Raw genomic sequence first — 27,043 nt, 5'->3', positions numbered from 1 at the left:
GTCCCCATGATTCAATTATCTCCACATGGCCCTGCCTTTAACATGTGGTAAGATTTGAGCAGAGACACAGAGTCAAACTATATCATTCCACCCTGGCCCATGCCAAATATCATGTCCTCACATTTCAAAACCAATAATGCCTTCCCAACAGTCTCTCAAAGTATTAACTCATTTCAGCATTAACTCAAAAGTCCACAGTCCCAAATCTCATCTGAGACAAGGCAAGTCCCTTTGTAAAATCAAAAGCAAATTTGTTATTTCCTAGATACAATGGGGGTACAGGCAGTGGGTAAGTAAACCTATTCAAATGGGAGAAATTGGCCAAAACAAAGGGGCTACACGTTCCACGCAAGTACAAAATCCAGCAGGGCAGTCAAATCTTAAAGCTCAAAAATGACCTCATTTGACTCCATGTCTCACATCCAGGTCACACTGATGCAAGAGGTGGGTTCCCATGGTCTTAGGCAACTCCACCCCTGTGGCTTTGCAGGGTACAGCTTCCCTCCTGGCTGCTTCCATGGGCTGGCATTGAGCGTCTGCATCTTTTCCAGGTGCACAATGCTAACTGTTGGAGGATCTACCATTCTGGGGTCTGGAGTACAGTGGGTCTCTTCTCACAGCTCCACTAAGCAGTGCCCCAGTGGGGACTCTGTGTGGGGGTTCCCACCCCACATTTTCCTCCTGCACTGCCATAGCAGAGGTTCTCGATGAGGTCCCCACCCTTTCAGCAAACATTTGCTGGACATCCAGGTATTTCCATACATCCTCTGAAATCTAAGCAGAGGTTCCCAAACCTTAATTCTTGACTTCTGTGCACCCACAAGCTCAACATCACATGGAAGCTACCAAGGCTTGGGGCTTGCACCATCTGAAGCAATGGTCTGAGCTCTATGTCGGCCCCTTTTAGCCTCTGCTGGGATGCAAGGCACCAACTCCTGAAACTGCAAAAAGCAGCAAGGTCCTGGGCCCTGCTCACAAAACAATTTTTTTCTCCTAGGCCTCTGGGCCTGTGATGGGAGGGGTTGCCCTGAAGACCTCTGACATGCCCTGGAGACATTTTCCCGTTGTCTTGGCGATTAACATTTGGCTTCTCATTACTTGTGCAAATTTCTGCAGCCAGCTTAAATTGCTCCCCAGAAAATGGGTTTTTCTTTTCTATCAAATCATCAGGCTGCAAATTTTCTGAACTTTTATGCTCTGCTTCCCTTTTAACATAATTTTCAATTCCAAACCATATATTTGCGAATATATAAAACCATATATTGTGAATATATAAAATGGAATGCTTTTAACTGCACCCAAGTCATCCCTTGAATGCTTTGCTGCTTAGAAATTTCTTCCGCCAGATGCTCTAAATCATCTCTCTCAAGTTGAAAGTTCCACAGATCTCTAGGGCAGTGGCAAAATGCCACCAGTCTCTGAGCTATAACAGCGACAATCACCTTTGTTCCTGTTCCCAGTAAGTTTCTCATCTCTATCTGAGACCACCTCAGCCTAGATTGTATTGTCCAAATCACTATCAGCATTTTGGTCAAAGTCATTCAACAAGTCTGTAAGAAGTTCCAAACTTCCCTACATCTTCCTTCTTTCTTCTGAGTCCTCCAAACTGTTTCAACCTCTGCCTGTTTCCTAGTTCCAAAGTCACTTCTACATTTTTTGTTATCTTTACAACAGCACCCCACTCTACTGGTACCAATTTACTGTATTAGTTGATTCTCAAACTGCTAATAAAAACATACTTGAGACTAGGTAATTTATAAAGGAAAGATGTTTAATGGACTCACAGTTCCACATTGCTGGGAAGGCCTCACAATCATGGCAGAAGGTGAAGGAGTAGCAAAGGTACATCTTACATGGTGGCAGGCAAGAGAATTTGTCCAGGGGAACTATCATTTATAAAACCATTAGATCTCCTGAGACATATTCACTACCATGAGCAGGGTATGAGGGAAACTGCCCCCATGATTCAATTAAATCCACTTGGCCCCACCTTTGATGCATGGGGATTATATAATTGAAGGTGAGAATTGCGGGGGTGGGGGGGACCCAGCCAAACCATATCAACAATTATTTTTGAAATTTTATTTATGATATATGTTGATGAAGTAATGTTAGTCACTGGAATTAATAAAACAATTTTTTTACTTTTTATTCACCGGTCTCTGTTATGTGAAAACCCGGTTAGATTTGATAGCTTACCTCATTCTTCAGTCTTAAAAAGTTATTCCTAGCTTTAGTCACCAAAATCTCAGTCTAGCAATTAATATTTCTCATGCTGTACAGGACTAGATCGTTATACAAGTTCATGCTTTTTTCTTTATAACCAGGAAAAATGTTGGGGAAGGGAACTTTGTTTTCTTTTCTTCTTACCCTGCAACTTCTCACTAAGCACATGCTAACTGGGGGCAAAAATCTATTAAAGTGAATACAGATTTCAATTTGTTAACAGGGATAAATAATCTTTTTAAAAAAATCCTTATATACAAAAAAAATCAAGTACAGAACAGAATGAGAGTGAACGCAATAACAGGAGAAAAGACAAAAAAAATCTGAAGCAAAACAATAGGAAATACAAAAACCACATATGAAGAAACTTTTAAAATATTTGTATTAAGAAAACACAAATGTAGCCTTAAATAAATCAGAAAAAGAATTATTTCCTTAAATAGGAATTTTCAGCATCCTATTTATTTATTTATTTATTTATTTATTTATTTATTTATTTTTAAGACAGAGTCTCACTCTATTGCCCAGGCTGGAGTGCAGTGGCACTATCTTGGCTCAGTTTAACCTTTGCCCCACTGGTTAAAGCGATTCTCCCACCTCAGCCTCCTGAGTAACTGGGACTACAGGTGCACGCCATCATGTCCAGCTAGCTTTTCTTATTTTTAGTAGAGACAGGGTTTCACCATGTTGGCCAGGCTGGTCTCGAACTTTTGACCTCAGATGATCTGCCCAGCTTGACCTCTCAAAATGCTAGGATTAGTGTACCTGGCTTCAGCATCCTAAAGTGTCAACATTGCCCAAGTAAATATATACATTTAATGCACTTCCGGCTGTATTCCCAATGCTCTGAAAGGGTTAGCAAAACCTCTTCTCTTTTTTCACAGGAAAATGATAATAATTCACCTTCTTCAGTACTATTTCCTTTAAATTATGATAATGATATAATGTCAGTGTTTGACAGGAAACACTACTTTTAATAAAAATGGCCCTATTTGGTTAACTGCATCTAGAGGACCATGGCTGCAATAAGGGAATACTATAGTGTGTTTATTTTCACTTACAACTTTAATATCTAATTTTATGGTATTGTTACTTCCCCAAATAAATTCTAAAGTCATTTTGTTTCTATGTCTAGGTATACTATACAATATGCAGAAAGCCATTCAGTTATCTGTTTCTATAGTTACTAATTCATTGATAAGAAGTCCAATATAAGGCTAGTTTTTATTATTTTAGTACAAGCATAAGCAATAATTTAGTTTAACATATTTTTGAGAACATATTAAGTTGCAAATTGAAACTATTATTTTAATTTTCTTTGAAATAAAATAGAAATTACAACAATATCAGAAGCTATCTTTGCAAGCTTTGAGACTACAAGAGTGAGAAGTGGAAGCTGGACATACATTTAGGGTAACAATGTTCTTATTCACATCTGGGATATTCCAGTATCCCTTCCCAACACACTGCTTGAAATGATAGAATTGATGTATTTGCATTATATCCCAATTTGCACATAAATTCAATGGTATCCCCTGTTTTTGCATAATATTTTCTGTCACTTTTTCCTTTTAACTGTATGTTATTTTTATTCATGTTTTCTTCAGTTATTATACATGGATCTGAAAGCAGAAAAAAATCAATTAACAATCATAATCTTCCCTTTCATGCAATAAAATGCATCCTAATGAACACTTTAGGGTAAAATAAAATTATAAAATAATCCAAATAGTTAATAGTTATTAACTTGTGCTACATACTGACTTTAGCATTTTACAAATATAGTAAGTTCAGTTGCACTTCCCCAATGTCACAGCAGAGATCATCAGGTGAGGGTGATAAATGTGGACTCTGGCAGTCTTTCTCTAGAACCTGAACTCTTCTTCCCTAAAACTAGTGACTTCATACCAAAAAGGATTATGCTAATATGTTCTGTTGGAGTCTTGGTTATTTATCCTTCTTTCCCCTCTATTCGACCAGCCATGACTACAAACACTCCAAATGTACTCACATTTTGCTAGTTTAATTCTATGTTTCTATTTTTCTCTTATGCCCATGATGTAGAAACAGAACTGTAGAAAGCTAAATCTTTCTAATAGTCATCTATTAAAATGAAACTCTCTCTATATACATACATACATAAATATACCTCAATATCTATCAATTATGTCTCTATATATCACCATCATCTATCCCTGTCATCTTCATTTTCTATTTTAAAGAGAGGCAAGGATAAGCACACAAGAGTTAATTTGAATCCCTACATGATTATGGACAAATTACTCTTTCTCACTATGCCTTCATCTGTAAAATCGGTAAGATAATGTTACTTCCACATATGGGTTTTCTTTTATAAAATTCTTTTTTAAAAACATTTATAATTTTTTTTTTTTTAGTTCCAGGGTACATGCGCAGGATGTGCAGGTTTGTTATATAGGTAAATGTGTGCCATGGTGGTTTGCTGCACCTGTCAACCCATACCCTAGGTATTAAACCTAATTCTTACCTGATAAAACTTTCAGTTCTTAAAGATATCATTCACTCATCTATCTCTTCTTTTGACTCAAGTATTCTGCATTCTAGTTTAGCCCTTATTAGCATTAGTATTTCTTTAGAAATTTCCCCAAATCATATTTTAATACATCTTTCAAGCACTTACTTAAATAAATTTCTTAACATAGTACATATCACTTCTGAAATTCAAAAATTTTTAAGAGCTCTTCAATACATTCAGGGGCTGCTTACAATTCAAAAATAAATATTATTCAAACTCTAAATATTTCTCCAAACATATTTTCCAAAACTTTCTAAAGTTTCCTGCTGCCCGGGAAAGTTTTCCTCATTGCTTTAATATGCCATATGTGTATGTAATATTTTCCATAAGGTTGCCTTTTTCCCTAGAATTCTCTGCTTGAATGCTCTTTGCTTCTTTAGTTTTGAAGACAGAAAGTCTTGCTTGTATCATGGAACTGATCTTATATCTTCAGATAATTATAATCCCTTCCTGTTCTTGACTGTGAGAAGAGGTAATGCTTTTGCTGTGAAACGCGTCTTAGGAGTGTCCATATCCTCAATCAAATTTAAGACTCAGAATTTATCTCTGAAACCTAACACTTTTCTATGAAATCAGGTTTGAAGATACTTGTAAATTATTTTGATTTGAGGATACTAATTTTCCTCTGCAGTCTTGCCACTTGCATAGTTTGGAGCTCAAACTTGGACACGATCATCTACAGAAGTGGTTACATAAATAGGGGACAGTAATTAACATTTAGCCCATTTTAGGATCAGCCAAAATATCAATGTCTTCAGTCAATATGAAAGGTAAAAGGTAGCATAGCATCAAAATAAAGGAAATGAGTCACATCACATAAAAGAATTGCTTGTATTATCCTGTACTTAGGAACTTGAGCACTTGAAAAACTCATGAACTTACAGTTTAAGAGCTGTGATAGGAATAGGTTATCTGATATGCAAGGCCTGATGGGTATCCCAGGGCTCTACCGCATAGGCTAGAGGAAACTTGTGGCAAATTTTCTGTCAGGTTTTCTTGTTGTTGCCATAATTACTGTAGCTTTTATTTTGAATTGTGTTGCTTTAAGTTCATAGGATTTGCGGGACAAAATTCTGAGAGTATACCTATATTGCAGACTTAAGGGGTTTTTAGTGTATTCATTTTGATTCTGGTATAAGGGAAGGGGAGAATAAGGTAAAAATAGAAACACATTGGGTTATGGAAATGGCTGTAGTGCCCATTAATTTCTTTCTTGCTTGCTAGGAATACTGATAAAATATAAGTAAGAATAATAATCAGAGAAAGAACTTCTCAGGTTAACCAGGTATGTTTTCTATCAGGAAGAATTTCATGTTTTCAAGTAGGATTTAATAGCTCGTGGTTTTTTGAAACAATGTTTTCAAAACTGTTTGAAAACTCTTCACCTAAGTTTTAATAATGTGAAAATGATCACTGTTGTTAAACTGAGATGCTGCATTTCATATGTACGCAATAAACAGATGTTGTTCTTGAAGAATCATTGTATTCATTAACAAATTGCAGACTCTGAACATTCTTGTTTGTTTGTTTTTTCTCTCTTTTTCTTTTCTTTTCTTTTTTTTTTTTTTGAGATGGAGTCTTGCTCTGTCGCCCAGGCTGAAGTGCAGTGACGTGTTTTCAGCTCACTGCAAGCTCCGCTTGCCGGGTTCAAGCGATTCTCCTGCCTCACCCTCCTGAGTAGCTGGGATTATAGGCACGTGCCAGTATGCCTGGCAAATTTTTATATTTTTTTGTAGAGATGAGTTCACCATGTTGGTCAGGCTGGTCTTGAACTCCTGACCTCGTGATCTGCCTGCCTTGGCCTCCCAAAGTGCTGGGACTACAGGCATAAGCCACCACCCCAGGCCAACATTCCTGTTTTAAAACAGAAACTTGGTCATTGTTTACATGGAATTTTCCAAGTTTATACACATATATTAAGATCTGAAAGGCAAACATTCAGCAGAATAGCTGTTTGTGAACACAGTTCTAGGGTAATAACCCATCAAAATTCTAGTATCAATAAGCACGTATCAAACTTATTACTCTGATTTTCTCAGAATCTAGAATATTAAGAACTTACTTATGCATCTTGGTGGCTCTGACCACTCTCCATTACTACATGTTACATATTGAGAACCCTGAAGTTTATAGTAGGACTGGCATTGGTACTCGACTCTTGACTGTGGCAGATACACTTTTTGCGGGAAGGACTTGGTATCTGCATTGCTAATAGGTGGAGGAGGCCCACACTTTTCTGAAGAATCTGAAAAAGAAATCTTTTATATGTGGGGAAAAATCAACAGTTTTATCAGACACTTTTTAAATAAAGCTTTTCATATATTCTCAACTGTGTCTTATTTGATTTCTTACGAAGACATTTGCATTTTCAACCTTGTTTTTTTTTTTTTGTCTCAAGATAATTCACACTCATATGAGGACTACATATATATGTATATATATGTACACACTTATATGTGTACATATACATATGTAGTTGTCTATTATTTTATTTAATTCTAATAAAAAGAAATACTTGAATAAAATACTTACTATAGCATGTTGGCAAATGTGACCAGCCATCTTCACCACACACTATGGAACCTGTGGTGTTTCCATATCTGCTTTCATATCCATCATAGCATTCATAGTCCAATGTGTCATGGAGCTTAAACCACATGCCATTACTCTTGGCTCTGGAATTCTCCAAAACAGCGTATCACAAAATTCTGAAACAAAATAAAATTGAGGATTGCTTTTCTATGCCATATGATGTACAGCTCAACTAAGAAAGTTTCATTATAGGAATAAAATTTACCAATCAGTGTGTGCTAATAAATTGAGTACTGTTAAAAAATAGTCTGATAATCAGTGCTTTTTGTGCTATAATAGTTAACTACAATAGTTAAATATATTTCTCTCTATATATTCTTCTTATCATTTAAATTCTGTGAAAACATATTAAGAACATTTAGTCAGTCCTATTTTTATCTGTGAAAATCTCATTGGCTGTTATTAAAGTCTATATTACGATGCTACAATGTAGTATTTTAAAGATGATAAAATTTTGTGAATTTAAAACATGGTGAACCCCGTCTCTACAAAAAATGCAAAAATTAGCTGTAATCCCAGCTACTCAGAGGGGTGAGGCAGGAGAATGGCTTGAATCCAGCAGGCGGAGCTTGCAGTGAGCTGAAATCACATCACTGCACTCCAGCCTGAGAGACAGAGGGAGACTCCAATTCAAGAAAAAAAAAAAAAAGAAAAGAAAGAGAAAAATAAAAAATTTTTGTGATTTTAAGCTTTGTGAATTTTAAAGATGATAAAATTTTGTGAATTTAAATGTAACTATTTATGTATTTATGTAACTATTTACTAACAGTAAGGGTGTATATGTTAGATAAAAATTATATTAATTAGATATAAGCTCTATACAAATTTATGAAGCAGCCTATCGTTTATTTTACAAGTTTTAATGTACATCATTTATCAAAGCTGAGTAAAATTGAAGTATACACTTTACACAGAGTCCATGATAAGCATAGAAATAGTAAACAGTATTCTAGAAATGTAGGAATTGATACAGTCTGGAAAACCTACGGTAACTTTGAGATAATCACTTTGTAAGTATATCTTTCTTTTTTCCCACTTAGCTTAATATTTTTGAGATTCATCCATGTTGTATTATGTATCAAGGTTCCATATTATCTCATGGCCAAAAATAGTTGAATTGTACCCTTGAAAAAGAAGTGGATTTTGGAGTATGTAAATTATACAACAGTCCTCTGGGTTAAAAATACATTAAGCAATTTATCTTTAAAACTTTTTGTGAATATCTAAAAAGGAAAGAAAAAAATCAAATTTTGGCACTGAAAGACTTCCTTTGTTCATTATGCAATCTCTTTATCATAATAAGTAAAGGTCGAGCATGTTCAGAGAACTTTACGTGTAAGGAATCCATTGGCAAGTATGAGGTTTGTAAACATTCAACCCACCCACCTACCCTTTTCCTTTACTTGTTTTCTCTGTAGTAAACAATAGGCTGGAGATAATTTTTTGATTGGATATCCTCAGTAGCATCATCGATACAAATTATTAAGGTCTGATTCTCCTGATGCTAGCAGAAATTCAGAATTAAGGATTCATTTCTCCCCTGACATGTACATCTTTTCTGAGTGTGAGCAAGGAATACAATACAAGCAGTTGATAATTTTGAAATACAAATAAAGACAAAAGAACAAAGTTTTTATTGGCAACTAATACATTTTGCTGATATTCCCATGCAGTTGCCTAACTAGTCTGTACATTATAAGATTGCTTTTATGTAAAGGCAGATTGAGTTGTAAGAGATGAAATGATCATCTTCCCAAGTAGCCATTACTCTAAAAATGCAGAAGACTTAGTTTGGCCCAGAATGTTAAATGGTATTAGAAGTATTTGTATCTCTTTACTCCTAAAAGTGTTTTCTATATTTTTGAGTAAAACACTATCATCTCAAAGAGAGGAAAGAAGCTGACAGAAACTGAATGGGAATATGTAAATCACTTACTAATGCAAATTGGTTGTGCTGACCATCCATTTTGCAAACATGTAATTGATCCTGAAGAATTTCCATCTGCTGTTGCATATCCTGGTTTACATTTATATTGCATTTCTTTATTTAAAATATAAATAGAGGAAGATTCAGAAATAAATCCATTTTCAATTTCTATATCTGATTTTGAGCATGTTCCTAAAATAGAAAAAGTAGAGAAAAAATACGTATTTGTTGAATACTTCTTTTATAGAAGGGAACAAGTAAAAACATGGCAATATGGCAAAACAATGAAACATTTGTTAATGAATTGAAAACAGCAAAACTGGAAGTTTCCTAAACATCAGTGTTCTTAAAAGGAAACCACGAATTTTTGAAGGAAATGTTGAAAACACAGGGAAAGGCAGAATAAAAGCAAAGAATCCTTGAGACTGTCAACAGAGTTGTGGCAGGCCTTGAAAAATGCAGATCTAGCAGACTCTCAAGTCCCTAATGATATTTTGGAAGATTTTCTGGCTACTTTGCAACAACCTAAGTATTTTTGGTACTATTAAGGTGTCTTACACCTCGTTAAGTCAAATGCCATTTCCCAGGCAAAGATAATGTACACACTGCTACCACAGGCAAGTGAGTAATTTTGTAAATCCTTTATCTCCAACAATTGAAAATGGTTGTCATCTTAAGTGGGTGCTTAAACACATAGAGACGTGGTATTTGAGAGGAATGTGGAAATATAAACAGAAAAAAGAAAGCAAACAAGATTGCCAAAAGAAGTTCTACTACATTCGTAATGTGTTTGTTCTTTATATATTAGTAATGTATGTGTTCTACACATTACTAACGGGTATATGCATAAGATATTAATTATTTTAGTAATGTTATGTTCTAAGATACTAGTAGTGTACATGTTCTTTTCTAATTAGTAATTAGAAAAAAATGTAAATGGACCAATTTTACTATCTGAAAGAAAAAGAAATCATGTTATAGATGATACATATTTATAATATAGCCTTTGTCATAATCATGAGTTTTCTGATCTATTCTTGCCTACTTTCCTATTAATCTCTTCCAGTCTCTAAACTACAGTGTTCAGTTTCTCTTGTTAACAATTTTATTTTCAATATCTATAAAGTACTTGACACACAACAATATTTATTAGGCAAATTAATGATAGAGTTGGTGCCTATGGCTTAGGCTATTGTTGAGGATAGTTGCTCCTACAAGCTGTAAGGAGATTCCTATGTCTTTCATCTCAATTATATAATAATTATCATGCGGTTTCTATAATGGAATGTTTTGTAAATTGCAAGCAATACACGAAAACGACTTTCAGAGACTCCTTTGCCTAAAAAGTGAAAGTCAGCTATAACAGAAGATGAGTCTTAATTTAAAGCAACAGATCACTAACTATAACAATAAATGTCATATAATTGTGAGAGATGTACAAGTGACCTTTGAGCAAGCATTATATTTATTGTTTAGCTAATGCTATAATTTTATAAACTACTTAAATCAATGCATTTAGCATGATTTCAGTATAAATACTGAAGCAGTGTTACTTTCACCTGTATTTTATTTATTTTGTGTTATTCATGACTTATATTTCTATTGTTACTTAACTATTAAGTGACAGAATCCACTCATTATCCAGAAATTATAAATATATTCATACATCTTTGGAACTGGAAACTAGCTAGGCTTCTACTTAAAAATAAAAAAGATATATATTTAGCTTCAGAGTTGATATACAAAATTTTCCTGTTAAAGGTCTAGATCTCAGACAGTTACGGACATACTGGGATCTCAAACGAGTGGACTAACTGCCACGAATGCATCTGGGAGGAGGAGACCAATCATCCTCTGTACATGAAACTGTGGTCTGCACATTTGGAAGATGGTAGTCGGGACAGACTTCAGCTTTCACAGATTGACCCTGTCAATATGTCCCTTCATACTTTGTGTTATATCCATTCTCCAAATAACTGAGAATACATTGTCCTAAAGACCATAAAATGATTAAAAAGTAAATTAGAGACATGAATTTAATCAAAATAGTATATTAAAATAATTTTTAGAATATTTAAATAAACTGCATCAATACTCAAAAATAATGTATAACTGAAGGAAAACTAAAGCTACTCTAAATGTACAAAAAAGTCAGTATTCAATGTTACTTATCTTTAATTTTTATAAAATATGTTTAGAATATATATGTGTTCTCCTAAAGTTCCTATATTTATTTCTCATGTGATTTTCATAAAGATCTCATAACAGAAAAAATCCATTTTGGTCTTTTTGCTTGAACAACTCTTTCCTTGGTACCATTTCTGTCATATAAGACAATGTAATCATTTATTTGCTCTTCTCTCTCCATTCTTTGCAAGTTTTATGCACATATTGTTGTGAAGAGGTTTACTTACTGAGGCATGGGGCTGTTGGCAACCACCCATCTTGTGTGCAATGAATGTAATCCCAGTAACTTCCTGAAGGAGTCACAAAATTTGCATCACAGTAATAGGAGTAAGATTTTCCTGCAGCTACTGGAAAGTATGGTCTACGTATAGTCTGATAATACAGACCTCCATGTTGAATTTCTGGAAACTCACAAGGTTTCATTACTTGTAACAAAAAACAAAAATAGTATAAATAATGTTTCACTGTAACAGACAATGATATAAGAGATGACTGTTTTGATTATGTTACCTTCCACATAATGGTTTTGTTTTCTTTTTTCTTTTTTTTTCTTTTTTGATATGGAATTTCACACTTCTGCCCAAGCTGGAGTGCAATGATATGATCTCGGCTCACTGTAACCTCCGTCTCCCAGGTTCAAGCAATTCTCCTGCCTCAGCTTCCCGAGTAGCTGGCACTATGGGCACACACCACCATGCCCATCTAATTTTTGTAATTTTAGTAGACACAGGATTTTACCATATTGGTCAGGCTGGTCTCGAACTCCTGACCTCAGGTGATCCACCCACTTCAGCCTCCCAAAGTGCTGGAAATACAGATGTGAGCTACCACACCTGGTTCGTTTTATTTTAGAATTTTTTTTTTAATTTTTATAATAATTTTTTAAGTTCTGGGATACATGTGTAGGATGTGATGGTTTGTTACATAGGTAAATGTGTGCCATGGTGATTTGCACCACCTATCAACCTGTACCCTATGTATTAAGCCCAATTCTTCCATGGTAAGCTTTCCATTTTTGATGATGTCATTCACTCCTCTTTCTCTCCTTTTGATGCAAGTATTCGGCACTCAAGTCTAGCCCTTATTAACATTGGTATTTCTTTAGAAACTTCCCCAAGTCATATTTTAATACATCTTTCATGAACTTACATAAATACATTTCTTCACATAGTACATATCACTTCTGAAATCCAAAAATGTTTAAGAGCTCTCAATACATTCAGGGGCTATTTACAATTCAAAAATAAATATTATTTGAGCACTAAATACTCCTCCAAACGTATTTTCTAACACTTTCTAAAGTAGATACAGAAGTGAATACATAAATAGGGGACAATAATTAAGGTTTAGCTCATCGTAGGATCAGCCAAGATATCAGCGTCATCAGTCAATATAAAAGGTAAAAGGCAGCATAGCATCATAATAAAGGAAATGAGTCACATCACAGAAAAGAGCTGCTGGTATCATCCTATACTTAGGAAGCTGAGCACTTGAAAAACTCATGAGTTTACAGTTTAAGAGCTGTGTTAGGAATAGGTTATTTGATATGCAATGCCTGATGGGTATCCCAGGACTCTACGTTATAGGCTAGTAGAAACTTGTGGCAAACTTTCTGTTAGGTTTTCTTGTTGTTGCCATAATTATTTTGGCTCATATGTTTTGAATTGTGTTGCTTCAAGTTCATAGGACTTGGAGAACAGATTCTGGAAGTATACCTATATTACTGACTTGAGGGATTTTTCATGTATTCATTTTGATTCTGGGATGAAGGGAGAGTAGATAAAGGTAAAGACAGAAAACATGGGGTTTTAGAAATGGCTGACCTTTCCTTTAATTTCTTTCTTTCTTGCTAGAAATACTGGTAAAATATAAGACAGAACAATAATCAGAGAAAGAACATCTCAGTGTTAACTAGCTATGTGCTCTCTCAGGATGCATTTCAGGTTTTCAAGAAGGATTTTAGTTAATCATTCATGGTTTTTATTATAATTTAAGTTCTGGGGTACACGTGCAGAACGTGCAGTGTTTTTACAAAGGTATACATGTGCCATGGTGGTGTGCTGCACCCATCAACCCATAACCTACATTAGGTATTTCTTCTAGTGCTATCCCTCCCTTAGCTCCTTACTCTGTGACAGGCACTGGTGTGTGATGTTCCCCTCCTTGAGTCCACCTGTTCTCCTTGTTCAACTCCCAGTTATGAGTGAGAATATGTGGTGTTTGATTTTCTGTTCTTGTGATAATTTGCTGAGAAGGATGGTTTCCAGCTTCATCTTTGTCCCAGCAAAGGACATGAACTCATCCTTTTTTATGGCTGCATAGTATTCCATTGTGTATATGTGCCACATTTTCTTTACCTAGTATATCATTGATGGACATTTGGGTTGGCTCCAAGTTCATTGTTTTTAAAACAGTGTTTTCAAAACTCTTTGAAAACTCTTTTCCTAAATGTTAATAATGTGAAAATGATTACTGATCTTAAGTTGAGATGCCATATTTCATATGTGTGCAATACATCAATGTCATTCTTGAAGACTGATTGTATCCATTAACAAATTGATGTCTCTGAACAATCCTGTTTAAACTTTGTCATCATTTACATGAAATTTTCCAACCTTATACACTTACATATTAAGATCTGAAAGGCAAACATTCAGCAGAATAGCTGATCCAGAATATTAAGAACTTACATCTGCATCTTGGTGGTTCTGACCACTCTCCATTACTACAAGTTACATATTGAGAACCCTGAAGTTCATAGGAGGACTGGCACTGGTACTCGACTGTTGACTGTGGCAGATACACTTTTTGCGGGAAGGACTTGGTATCTCCATTGCTAATAGGTGGAGGAGGCCCACACTTTTCTGAAGAATCTGAAAAAAAGAGTATTTTTTATGTAGAGAAAAATCAATAGTTTTATTGGAAACTTTCTGAATAAAGTTTTTTATATACTCTTAACTGTATCTTATTTGATGTCTTAGGAAGACATTTGCATTTTCAACCTTGGTTTTTTTTTTTTTTTTTTTTTTTTAAGGTTTAAGGTAATTCACACTCAAATATGTGTACATATATGTGTACGTATACATATGTATGTTTTTATTTATTTATTTATTTAATTCTAGTAAAAAGAAATACTTGAATAAAATACTTACTATAGCATGTTGGCAAATGCGACCAGCCATCTTCACCACACACTATGGAACCTGTGGTGTTTCCATATCTGCTTTCATATCCATCATAGCATTCATAGTCCAATGTGTCATGGAGCTTAAACCACATGCCATTACTCTTGGCTCTGGAATTCTCAAAAACTGGCATATCACAAAGTTCTGAAACAAAATAAAATTGAGGATTGCTTTTTATGCCATATGATATACAATTCAACTAAGAAAGTTTCATTATAGGAATAAAATTTACCAATCAGTGTTTGCTAATAAATTGAGTACTATTAAAAAATAGTCTGACAATCAGTGCTTTCTTTGTGCTGTAACAGTTAATTAGAAGAGAAAAATATATTTCCCTATATATATCCTTCTCATCATTTAAATCCTATGAAAAACATATTAACAATATTTAGTTAGACCTATTTTTATTTGAGAACATCTCATTGGCTGTTATTACAGTCTACCTTTATCATTATAATGTATTATTTTAAAGACGATAAAATTTTGTGAATTTAAAAGTTAATGTACATATTTATGTACTCAATTTACTGACAGTATTGGCGTATATTGTATTAAAATTATATTCATTGGATAATAGGTTCTACAAAAATATATAAATCATCTTATCTTTTATTTTACAAGTCTTATAGTTGATCATTTATCAAAGCTGAGTCAAATTAGATTGAAGTATACAGCTTTTCTTTACACAGAGCCCATGATAAGCATAGAAATTGAAAACAGTATTCTAGAAATGTAGGAATTATATTTTATAGCTCCCAAACCTCAGAGTAACTATGAGATAATCACTTTCTAATTGTATCCTTTCTTTTTCTCACTTAGCTTAATACTTTTGAGATTCATCCATGCACTATTATGTATCAGTAGTCCCTTCCATTTCATCTCATGGCTAAAAATAGTTGAATTGTACACTTGAAAATGAAGTGGATTTTGCACTATGTAAATTATATATCAATATGTGTGTTAAAAATAAATTAAATAATTTATCTTTAAAAATCTTTGTGAATGTCTACAGAGAAAAGACAAAAAAGATCAACTTTTGCCACTGCAAGATTTCCACGGTTCATTATGCAATCTCTTTAATAATAAGTAGTTACAAGTTGGGAATGTTTTAGAGAACTTTAGTTGTAAGGAATCCATTGCCAAGTATGAGGTTTGTAAACATTCAGCCCACCCACTTACCCTTTTCCTTTACTTGTTTTCTCTGTACTAGATTACCAGCTGGAAATAATTTTCTGAGTTGGTTCTCCTCAGTTGCATCATTGATACAAATTATTAAGGTCTCATTCTCCTGATGCTAGCAGAAACTCAGAATTAAGCACTCATCCCTTCCCCGACATGTACATCTTTGCTGAGTGTGAGCAAGGAATACAATACAAGCAGTTGATAATTTTGAAATACGAAGAAAGGGAAAAGAACAAAGTTTTTATTGACAGCTGTTACATTTTGCTGAGAGTCCCGTGCAGCTGTCTAACTAGTCTGTACCTGATGGGATTGCTTTTACGCAAAGGCAAATTGAATTGAAAGAGATGGAATGATCATCTTCCCAAGTAGCCATTACTCTAAAAGGCAAAAAAGGCTTAGTCTGGCACAGAATGTTAAATGGTATTAGAAGTGTTTATATCTCTTTACTCCTAAAAGTGTTTTCTATATTTTTAAGTAAAACACTATCATCTCAAAGAGAGGAAAGAAGCTGACAGAAACTGAATGGGAATATGTAAATCACTTACTAATGCAAATTGGTTGTGCTGACCATCCATTTTGCAAACATGTAATTGATCCTGAAGAATTTCCATCTGCTGTTGCATATCCTGGTTTACATTTATATTGCATTTCTTTATTTAAAATATAAATAGAAGAAGATTCAGAAATAAATCCATTTTCAACTTCTATATCTGATTTTGAGCATGTTCCTAATAGAAAAAGTAGAGAAAAAAAAAATTTGTTGAATACTTCTTTTATAGAAGGGAACGAGTAAAAACATGGAAATATGGTAAAACAATGAAATATTTGTTAACAAATTGAAAACAGCAAAACTGGAAGTTTCCTAGACATCCATGTTCTTAAACCATGAATTTTGAAAGAAAATAGTGAAAATACAGGGAAAGGCGGAATAAAAGCAAGGAATCCTTGAGACTGTCAACAGAGCTCTGGCAGGCCTTGCGGAGGAATGCAGATCTAGCAGACTCTCAATTCCCTATGACTTTTTGGAAGAGTTTCTGGCTACTTTGCAATAACCTGAATCTTTTTGATGCTATTAAGAGATCTTAGACCTCATATAGTCATATGCCATTTCTCAGGCAAATATACAGTACACACTGCTACCACAGACAAGGAAATAAATTTGCAAATCTTTAGTCTCCAGGAAATTAAAATGATTGTCATCTTAAGTGGGTCTTAAACCCATATAGACATGGTGTTTGAGAGAAATGTGGAAATGTAAGCAGGAAAAAAACAAACAAACAAGATAGCAAAAATAAGTTGTAATATATTAGTAATGTATAGGTTCTTCACATATTATTGTATATGTTCTATATGTTACTAATGTGTTTATGCATAAGGTAGTAATTATTTTAGTAATGTATATGTTCTAAGATATTAGTAATGTATATGTTCCTTTTTAGTTAGTAATTAAAAAAATGTAAATGGACTAATTTTACTATTTGAAAGAAAAATAAATCATGTTAAAGATGATAAATATTTATAATATAGCATTTGTCATAATCATGAGTTTTCTGATCTATTCTTGCCTACTTTTCTATTAATCTCCTCTAAACTCTAAACTACAGTGTTCAGTTTCTCTTGTAAATAATTGTATTTCATATCTATAAAGCACTTGACACACAACAATATTTATTAAGTGCATTAATGATAGAGTTGGTGCCTACGGTATGAGAAAAAGGGACTTTTCTTTCAGAGACTTAGGCTATTGTTGAGTACAATTGCTCCTACAAAGGTGTAAGAAGATTTCTATTGTCTTCCATGTCAATTATATCATAATTATCATACGGTTTCTATAATGGAATGTTTTGTAAATTGCAAGCGATGCACACAAACAACTTTCAGAGACCCCTTTACCTAAAAAGTGAAAGTCAGCTATAACAGAAGATGAGTCTTAATTTAAAGCAACAGAGCACTAACTATAACAATAGATGTCATATAATTGTGAGAGATGTACAAGTGACCTTTGGGCAAGCCTTATATTTATTGTTTAATTAATACTATAATTTCATAATCTACTTAAATCAATGCATTTAGCATGATTTCAATATAAATACTGAAGCAGTGTTACTTTCATCTATATTTTATTTATTTTGTGCTATTCAAAATTTATATTTCTATTACTTGACTATTAAGTGACAGAATCCACTCATTATCCAGAAATTATAAATGTATTCATACATATTTGGAACTGAAAACTAGCTAGGCTTCTATCTAACAATAAAAAAGGCCTATATTCAGCTTGAGAATTGATACACAAAATTTTCCCGTTAAAGGTCTAGAATCTTAGACAGTTATGGACATACTGGGATCTCAAACAAGTGGACTAACTGCCACGAATGCATCTGGGAGGAGGAGACCAATCATCCTCTGTACATGAAACTGTGGTCTGCACATTTGGAAGACCGTAGTCAGGACAGACTTCAACTTTTACAGATTGACCCTGTCAATATGTTCCTTCATATTTCTTGTTATATCCATTCTCCAAATAACTGAGAATACATTGTCCTAAAGACCATAAAATGATTAAAAAGTAAATTAGAAACATTAATTTAATCAAAATAGTGTATTAAAATAATTTTAGAATATTTAAATAATACTGCATCAATACCCCAAAATAATGTATAACTGAAGGACAACTAAAGCTACTACTAAATGTTTGTACAAAAAAGTCAGTATTCAATGTTAGTTCTCTTTCGTTTTCATGATAAAATATGTATAAATTACCTAGGTATTCTCATAAAATTCCTATATTTATTTCTCATGTGATTTTCATGAAGATCTCATAACAGAAAAGATCCATTTTGGTCTTTTTGCTTGGATAACTCTTTCTTTGGTACCATTTCTGTCATATAACACAATGTAATCATTTATTTGCTCTTCTCTCTCCATTCTTTACAAGTTTTATGCACATATTGTAAAGAGGGTTACTCACCGAGGCATGGGACTGTTGGCAACCACCCATCTTGTGTGCAATGAATGTAATCCCAGTAACTTCCTGAAGGAGTCACAAAATTTGCATCACAGTAATAGGAGTAAGAATTTCCTGCAGCTACTGGAAAGTATGGTCTACGCTTACTCTCATAATACAGACCTCCATGTTGAATTTCTGGAAACTCACAAGGTTTCATTACTTGTAACAAAAAACAAAAATAGTATAAATAATGTTTCACTGTAACAGACAATGATATAAGAGATGACTGTTTTGATTATGTTACCTTCCACATAAAGGGTTTTTTATTTCTTTTCTTTTCTTTCTTTTTTTTTTTTTTTTTTGAGACGAAATTTCGCTCTGTTGCCCAGGCTGCAGTGGTGCGATCTCGGCTTACTGCAACCTTCGTCTCCCAGGTTCAAGCAATTCTCCTGCCTCAGCCTCCCGAGTAGCTGGCACTATGGGCACACACCACCATGCCCATCTAATTTTTGTAATTTTAGTAGACACAGGGTTATACCATATTGGTCAGGCTGGTCTCGAACTCCTGACCTCAGGTGATCCACCAGCTTTGGCCTCCCAAAGTGCTGGGATTATAGGTGGAAGCAACCGTGCCTGGCTCGTTTTCTTTTAGATTTTTTTAAAAATTTTTATAATAATTTTTTAAGTTCTGGGATACGTGTGTAGGATGTGAAAGTTTGTTACATAGGTAAAAGTGTGCCATGGTGGTTTGCACCACCCATCAACCCATACCTTAGGTATTAAGCCCAATTCTTCCATGGTAAGCTTTCCATTTTTGATGATGTCATTCACTCCTCTTCTCTTCTTTTGATGCAAGTATTCTGCACTCAAGTTTCGCCCTTATTAACATTAGTATTTCTTTAGAAATTTCCCCAAATCATATTTTAATACACCTTTCAAGGACTTACTTAAATAAATTTCTTAACATACTACATAGCACTTCTGAAATCCAAAAATTTTTAAGAGCTCTTCAATACATTTAGGGGCTGTTTGTTTACAATTCACAAATAAACATTATTTGAGCACTAAATACTTCTCCAAACATATTTTTCAAAACTTGCTAAAGTTTCCTACTGCCTATTTAAGTTTTCCTCATTGCTTTAATATGCCATATGTATATGTAATATTTTCCATAAGGTTGGCTTTTTCCCTAGAATTCTCTGCTTGAATGCTCTTTGCTTCTTTAGTTTTGAAGACTGAAAGTCATGCTTGTATCATGGAACTGATCTCATGTCTTCAGATAATTATAATGCTTTCCTGTTCTTGATTGTGAGAAGAGGTAATGCTTTTGCTGTGAAACGCATCTTAGGAGTGTCCATCTGCTCAGTTAATCAAATATAAGACTCAGAATTTATCTCTGAAACCTAATACTTAATTTTTCCTATGGAATCAAGTTTGGAAATACTTGTAAACTATTTTGATTTGAGGATACTAACTTTCCTCTTCAGTCTTGACACTTGTATGGTTTGGAGCCCAGACTTAGACATGATCATCTACAGAAGTGGATACATAAATAGGTACTATAATTAAGGTTTAGCCCATCATAGGATCAGCCAAAATATCAGCATCATCAGTCAATATAAAAGGTAAAATGTAGCGTAGCAGCAAAATAAAGGAAATGAGTCATATCACGGAAAAGAACTGCTTGTATCATCCTGTACTTAGGAACTTAAGCACTTGAAAAACTCCTAAGTTTATAGTTTAAGAGCTGTGATAGGAAGCTCTGATATGCAAGGCCTGATGGGTATCCAGGGCTATACTTTATAGGCTAGTAGAAATTGGTGGCAAACTTACTTTTAGGTTTTATTGTTGTTACCATAATTATTGTGGCTCATATTTTCAATTGTATTACTTCAAGTTCATAGGAATTGTGGGACAAAATTCTGAGAGTATACCTACATTACAGACTTGAGGCGTTTTTAGTGTATTCATTTTCATTCTGGGACAAGGGCAGAGGAGACGAAGGTTAAAACAGAAACCATTGGGATTTGGAAATGGTTGAACTTTCTGTTAATTTCTTTCTTGCTTGCTAGAGATACTGGTAAAATATAAGAAAGAACAATAATCAGAAAAAGAACTTCTCAGTGTTAACTAGCTCTGTGCTCTCTCAGGAAGCATTTCAGGTTTTCATGTAGGATTTTAGTTAATAGTGCATCGTTTTTATTATACTTTAAGTTCGCGGTACATGTGCAGAACGTGCAGTTTCTTCACATAGGAATACATGTGCCATGGTGGTTTGCTGCACCCATCAACCCATCACCTACATTAGGTATTTCTCCTAATGCTATCTCTCCCCTAGCTCCCCAACCTAGGGCAGACCCTGGTATGTGGTGTTCCCCTCCCTGAGTCCACCTGTTCTCCTTGTTCAGCTCCCACATACGAGTGAGAACATGTGACATGACTCATCCTTTTATATGGCTGCATAGTATTCCATTGTGTATATGTGCCACATTTTCTTTACCTAGCATATCATTTGGGCCTGGACATTTGGGTTGGTTCCAAGTTCATTGTTTTAAAACAGTGTTTTCAAAACTCTTTGAAAACTATTTACCTAAGTGTTAGTAATGTGAAAATGGTTATTGATGTCAAGGTGAGATGCTATATTTCAGATGTTTGCAATAAATGGATGTCATTCTTGAAGACTCATTGTGTCCATTAACAAATTGAGGGTTCTGAACATTCCTGTTTTAAAAAAGAAACTTTGTCATCGTTTACATGAAATTTTCCAAGCTTATACACTTACATATTAAGATCTGAAAGGCAAACATTCAGCAGAATAACTGTTTGTGAACACAGTTCTAGGGTAATAACCCATAAAAATTTTAGTATAAATAAGCAAAGATCAAACTTATTACTCTAATTTTCTCAGATCCAGAAAGTTAAGAACTTACATCTGCATCTTGGTGGTTCTGACCACTCTCCATTACTACAAGTTACATATTGAGAACCCTGAAGTTCATAGGAGGACTGGCATTGGTACTCGACTGTTGACTGTGGCAGATACACTTTTTGCGGGAAGGACTTGGTATCTCCATTGCTAATAGGTGGAGGAGGCCCACACTTTTCTGAAGAATCTGAAAAAAAGAATATTTTTTATGTAGAGAAAAATCAACAGTTTATTGGAACTTTCTGAATGAAGTTTTTTATATACTCTTAACTGTATCTTATTTGATGTCTTAGGAAGACATTTGCATTTTCAACCTTGGTTTTTTTTTTTTTTTTTTTAAGGTTTAAGGTAATTCACACTCAAATGAGTACTACATGAATATGTACATATATGTATATGTATGTATGTTTTTATTTATTTATTTATTTAATTCTAGTAAAAAGAAATACTTGAATAAAATACTTACTATAGCATGTTGGCAAATGCGACCAGCCATCTTCACCACACACTATGGAACCTGTGGTGTTTCCATATCTGCTTTCATATCCATCATAGCATTCATAGTCCAATGTGTCATGGAGCTTAAACCACATGCCATTACTCTTGGCTCTGGAATTCTCAAAAACTGGCATATCACAAAGTTCTGAAACAAAATAAAATTGAGGATTGCTTTTTTATGCCATATGATATACAATTCAACTAAGAAAGTTTCATTATAGGAATAAAATTTACCAATCAGTGTTTGCTAATAAATTGAGTACTATTAAAAATAGTTTGATAATCAGTGTTTTCTTTGTACTGTAATAGTTTATTAGAAGAGAAAAATATATTTCCCTATATATATCCTTCTCATCATTTAAATCCTATGAAAAACATATTAATAATATTTAGTCAGACCTATTTTTATTTGGGAACATCTCATTGGCTATTATTACAGTCTACCTTTATCATTATAATGTATTATTTTAAAGACGATAAAATTTTGTGAATTTAAAAGTTAATGTACATATTTATGTACTCAATTTACTGACAGTAAGGGTGTATGTTGGATTAAAATTATATTCATTGGATATAGGTTCTATAAAAGTTTTAAAAACATATTATCTTTTATTTTACAGGTCTTAGATCATTTATCAAAGCTGAGTCAAATTAGATTAAACTATGCAGCTTTGTCTTTTGCAGAACCCATGATAAGCATAGAAATTGAAAACAGTATTCTAGAAATGTAGGAATTATATTTTATAGCTCCCAAACCTCAGAGTAACTATGAGATAATCACTTTCTAATTGTATCCTTTCTTTTTCTCACTTAGCTTAATACTTTTGAGATTCATCCATGCACTATTATGTATCAGTAGTCCCTTCCATTTCATCTCATGGCTAAAAATAGTTGAATTGTACACTTGAAAATGAAGTGGATTTTGCACTATGTAAATTATATATCAATATGTGTGTTAAAAATAAATTAAATAATTTGTCTTTAAAAATCTTTGTGAATGTCTACAGAGAAAAGACAAAAAAGATCAACTTTTGCCACTGCAAGATTTCCACGGTTCATTATGCAATCTCTTTAATAATAAGTAGTTACAAGTTGGGAATGTTTTAGAGAACTTTAGTTGTAAGGAATCCATTGCCAAGTATGAGGTTTGTAAACATTCAGCCCACCCACTTACCCTTTTCCTTTACTTGTTTTCTCTGTACTAGATTACCAGCTGGAAATAATTTTCTGAGTTGGTTCTCCTCAGTTGCATCATTGATACAAATTATTAAGGTCTCATTCTCCTGATGCTAGCAGAAACTCAGAATTAAGCACTCATCCCTTCCCCGACATGTACATCTTTGCTGAGTGTGAGCAAGGAATACAATACAAGCAGTTGATAATTTTGAAATACGAAGAAAGGGAAAAGAACAAAGTTTTTATTGACAACTGTTACATTTTGCTGAGAGTCCCGTGCAGCTGTCTAACTAGTCTGTACCTGATGGGATTGCTTTTACGCAAAGGCAAATTGAATTGAAAGAGATGGAATGATCATCTTCCCAAGTAGCCATTACTCTAAAAGGCAAAAAAGGCTTAGTCTGGCACAGAATGTTAAATGGTATTAGAAGTATTTGTATCTCTTTACTCCTAAAAGTGTTTTCTATATTTTTAAGTAAAACACTATCATCTCAAAGAGAGGAATGAAGTTGACAGAAACTGAATGGGAATATGTAAATCACTTACTAATGCAAATTGGTTGTGCTGACCATCCATTTTGCAAACATGTAATTGATCCTGAAGAATTTCCATCTGCTGTTGCATATCCTGGCTTACATTTATATTGTATTTCTTTATTTAAAATATAAATAGAAGAAGATTCAGAAATAAATCCATTTTCAACTTCTATATCTGATTTTGAGCATGTTCCTAAAAGAGCAAAAGTAGAGAAAAAAGTAAATATTTGTTGAATATTTCTTTTATAAAAGGGAATAAGTAAAAACATGGCAATATGGTAAAACAATGAAACATTTGTTAAGGAATTGAAAATAGCAAAACTGGAAGTTTCCTAGACATCCATGTTCCTAAAATAAACCATGAATTTTGAAAGAAAATAGTGAAAACACAGGGAAAGGCAGAATAAAAGCAAAGAATTCTTGAGACTGTCAACAGAGCTCTGGCAGGCCTTGAGGAGGAATGCAGATCTAGCAAACTCTCAATTCCCTATGACTTTTTGGAAGAGTTTCTGGCTACTTTGCAATAACTTGAATCTTTTTGATGCTATTAAGAGATCTTAGACCTCATATAGTCAAATGCCATTTCCCAGGCAAAGATACAGTGCACACTGCTTACCATAGACAAAGAAATAAATTTGCAAATCTTTAGCCTCCAGGAATTTAAAATGGTTATCATCTTAAGTGGGTCTTAAACCCTTATAGACATGGTGTTTGAGAGAAATGTGGAAATGTAAGCAGGAAAAAAACAAACAAACAAGATAATAAAAATAAGTTCTAGTATACTAGTAATGTATATGTTCTTTATATATTATCAATGTGGACCAATTTTACTATCTGAAAGGAAAAGAAATCATGTTAAAGATGATACATATTTTATAATATAGCATTTGTCATAATCATGAGTTTTCTGATCTATTCTTGCCTACTCTCCTATTAATCTCCTCCCGCCTCTAAACTACAGTGTTCAGTTTCTCTTGTAAACAATTTTATTTTCAATACCTGTAAAGGTGCTTGACACACAACAATATTTATTAGGTGCATTAATAACAGAGTTGGTGCCTATGGCAGGAGAAGAAGGGACTTTTCTTTCAGAGGCTTAGGCTGTTGTTGAGGACAGTGCTCCTATAAGTGTGCAAGATTCCCATTCCCCTTCATTCTTATTGTATCCTAATTATCATATAGTTTCTATAATGGAATGTTTTGTAAATTGCAAACAATACACACAAAGAACTTTCAGAGACCCCTTTACCTAAAAAGTGAAAGTCAGCTATAACTGATTATAAGGCTTAATTTAAAGCATGTGAGAGACGTACAAGTGACCTTTGGGCAAGCATTGTATTTTTTAATTAATGCTATAATTTTATAATCTACTTAAATCAATGCATTCACTTTGATGTAAACACTGAAGCAGTGTTACTTTAATGTGTATTTAATGTATTTTGTGATCTTCATAACATATATATGTTTGTGTGTATGTGTGTGTGTGTGTGTGTGTGTATATATATATATATATTTTTTTTTTGAGATGGAGTCTTGTCCTCTCACCGAGTCTGGAGTGCAATGGTCCAATCTAGGCTCACTGCAACCTACGCCTCCCTGGTTCAAGCCATTCTCCAGCCTCAACCTCCTGGATAGCTGGGATTACAGGCTTGTGCCACCGCATCTGGCTAATTTTTGTATTTTTAGTAGAGATGGGGTTTCACTGTGTTGGCCAGGCTGGTCTTGAACTCCTTACCTAAAGTGATCTGCCCATCTCTGCCTCCCGTAGTGCTGGGTTTACAGGAGTGAGCCACCGCACCTGGCCACTGACTTATATTTCTATTGTTACTTGACCCTATTAAGTGACAGAATCCACTAATTATCCAGAACTTATAAATGTGTTCAGACACATTTGGAACTGGGAACTAGATAGGCTTTTGTTTTAAAATAAAAAGACATAAATTCAGCTTGAGGGTTGATATACAAAATTTTCCAGTTAAATGTCTAGATCTTAGACAGTTACAGACATACTGGGATCTCAAATAAGTGGACTAACTGACACCAATGCATCTGGGAGAAGACCAGCTCTAAATACGTTCTTCCATATTTTTTATTATATCCATTCTCCAAATAATTGAAAATACATTGTCCTAAGGACCATAAAATGATTTAAAGGTAAATTAAAGACATGAATTTGATCAAAATACTATATTAAAATAATTTTTAGAATATTTAAATAACACTACATCAATACTCAAAACTAATGTATAACTCAAGAAAAATTAAAGCTAGTACTAAGTGTTTGTACAAAAAAGTCAGTATTCAATGTTACTTAACCTTAGTTTTTATGATAAAATATATTTAAATTATATAGGTATTCTCCTAAAGTTCCTACATTTATTTCTCATGTAATTTTCATGAAGATCTCATAACAGAAAAGATCCATTTTGGTCTTTTTGCTTGAATAACTCTTCCTTTGGTCCTATTTCTGTTATATAAGACAATGTAATCATTTATTTGCTTTTCTCTCACTCTTTTCAAGTTTTATGCACATATTGTAAAGAGGTTTACTTACTGAGGCATGGGACTGTTGGCGACCACCCATCTTGTGTGCAATGAATGTAATCCCAGTAACTTCCTGAAGGAGTCACAAAATTTGCATCACAGTAATAGGAGTAAGATTTTCCTGCAGCTACTGGAAAGTATGGTCTACGCTTACTCTCATAATACAGACCTCCATGTTGAATTTCTGGAAAATCGCAAGGTTTCACTTCTTGTAATAAAAAACAAAAAACAGTATAAATAATGTTTTACTATAACGGATAATCATACAACAGATGACATTTTTGATCAATGAATTATTTTCTCTTCTTAGCATAATTACACTCATTGAATTAGGGGTTTTAGGGCAAGAAAAGTTACAGAATTCCAATGACCTAGATATGTGAAGAGCTGTTTGTTAATGAAGATTGAAGAAAACTGCAGACCTATTTAATGTACTCTCCTTGAGTACAGATCTTCTAGTCCTGGTTGATTAGTGAGCTTCCTGGTTGAGAGATGAAGACGCTTATTTTACCACTCAGCTCATGTCTTCTTTTCCTTTCTGTTCCATCCCATTAGAAATC

General features: G+C 33.9%; 1 protein-coding gene across 1 annotated transcript in view; it reads right to left on the bottom strand.

Annotated features, from left to right (window-relative positions):
• Positions 1–2,765: 2,765 nt before the first annotated feature.
• The window catches only part of LOC105484652 (complement factor H-related protein 4), a 46,735-nt gene continuing 22,457 nt past the window's right edge, over positions 2,766–27,043 (bottom strand). Inside the window, 14 exon segments of the mRNA XM_071077525.1 lie at positions 2,766–3,848; positions 6,843–7,025; positions 7,313–7,477; positions 7,480–7,488; positions 9,309–9,491; positions 11,714–11,911; positions 14,177–14,359; positions 14,639–14,815; positions 16,399–16,581; positions 18,825–19,022; positions 21,734–21,916; positions 22,196–22,372; positions 23,950–24,132; positions 26,494–26,691. Coding sequence (XP_070933626.1) covers positions 3,652–3,848; positions 6,843–7,025; positions 7,313–7,477; positions 7,480–7,488; positions 9,309–9,491; positions 11,714–11,911; positions 14,177–14,359; positions 14,639–14,815; positions 16,399–16,581; positions 18,825–19,022; positions 21,734–21,916; positions 22,196–22,372; positions 23,950–24,132; positions 26,494–26,691 — 2,417 coding nt within the window. The 3' untranslated portion in view covers positions 2,766–3,651.

This window comes from Macaca nemestrina, chromosome 1 (genome assembly GCF_043159975.1).
Source record: "Macaca nemestrina isolate mMacNem1 chromosome 1, mMacNem.hap1, whole genome shotgun sequence".
Classification (NCBI taxonomy): Eukaryota; Metazoa; Chordata; class Mammalia; order Primates; family Cercopithecidae; genus Macaca; species Macaca nemestrina.
Note: the sequence above shows the minus strand (reverse complement) of the source record. Positions and strands in the feature narration are given on the sequence as shown.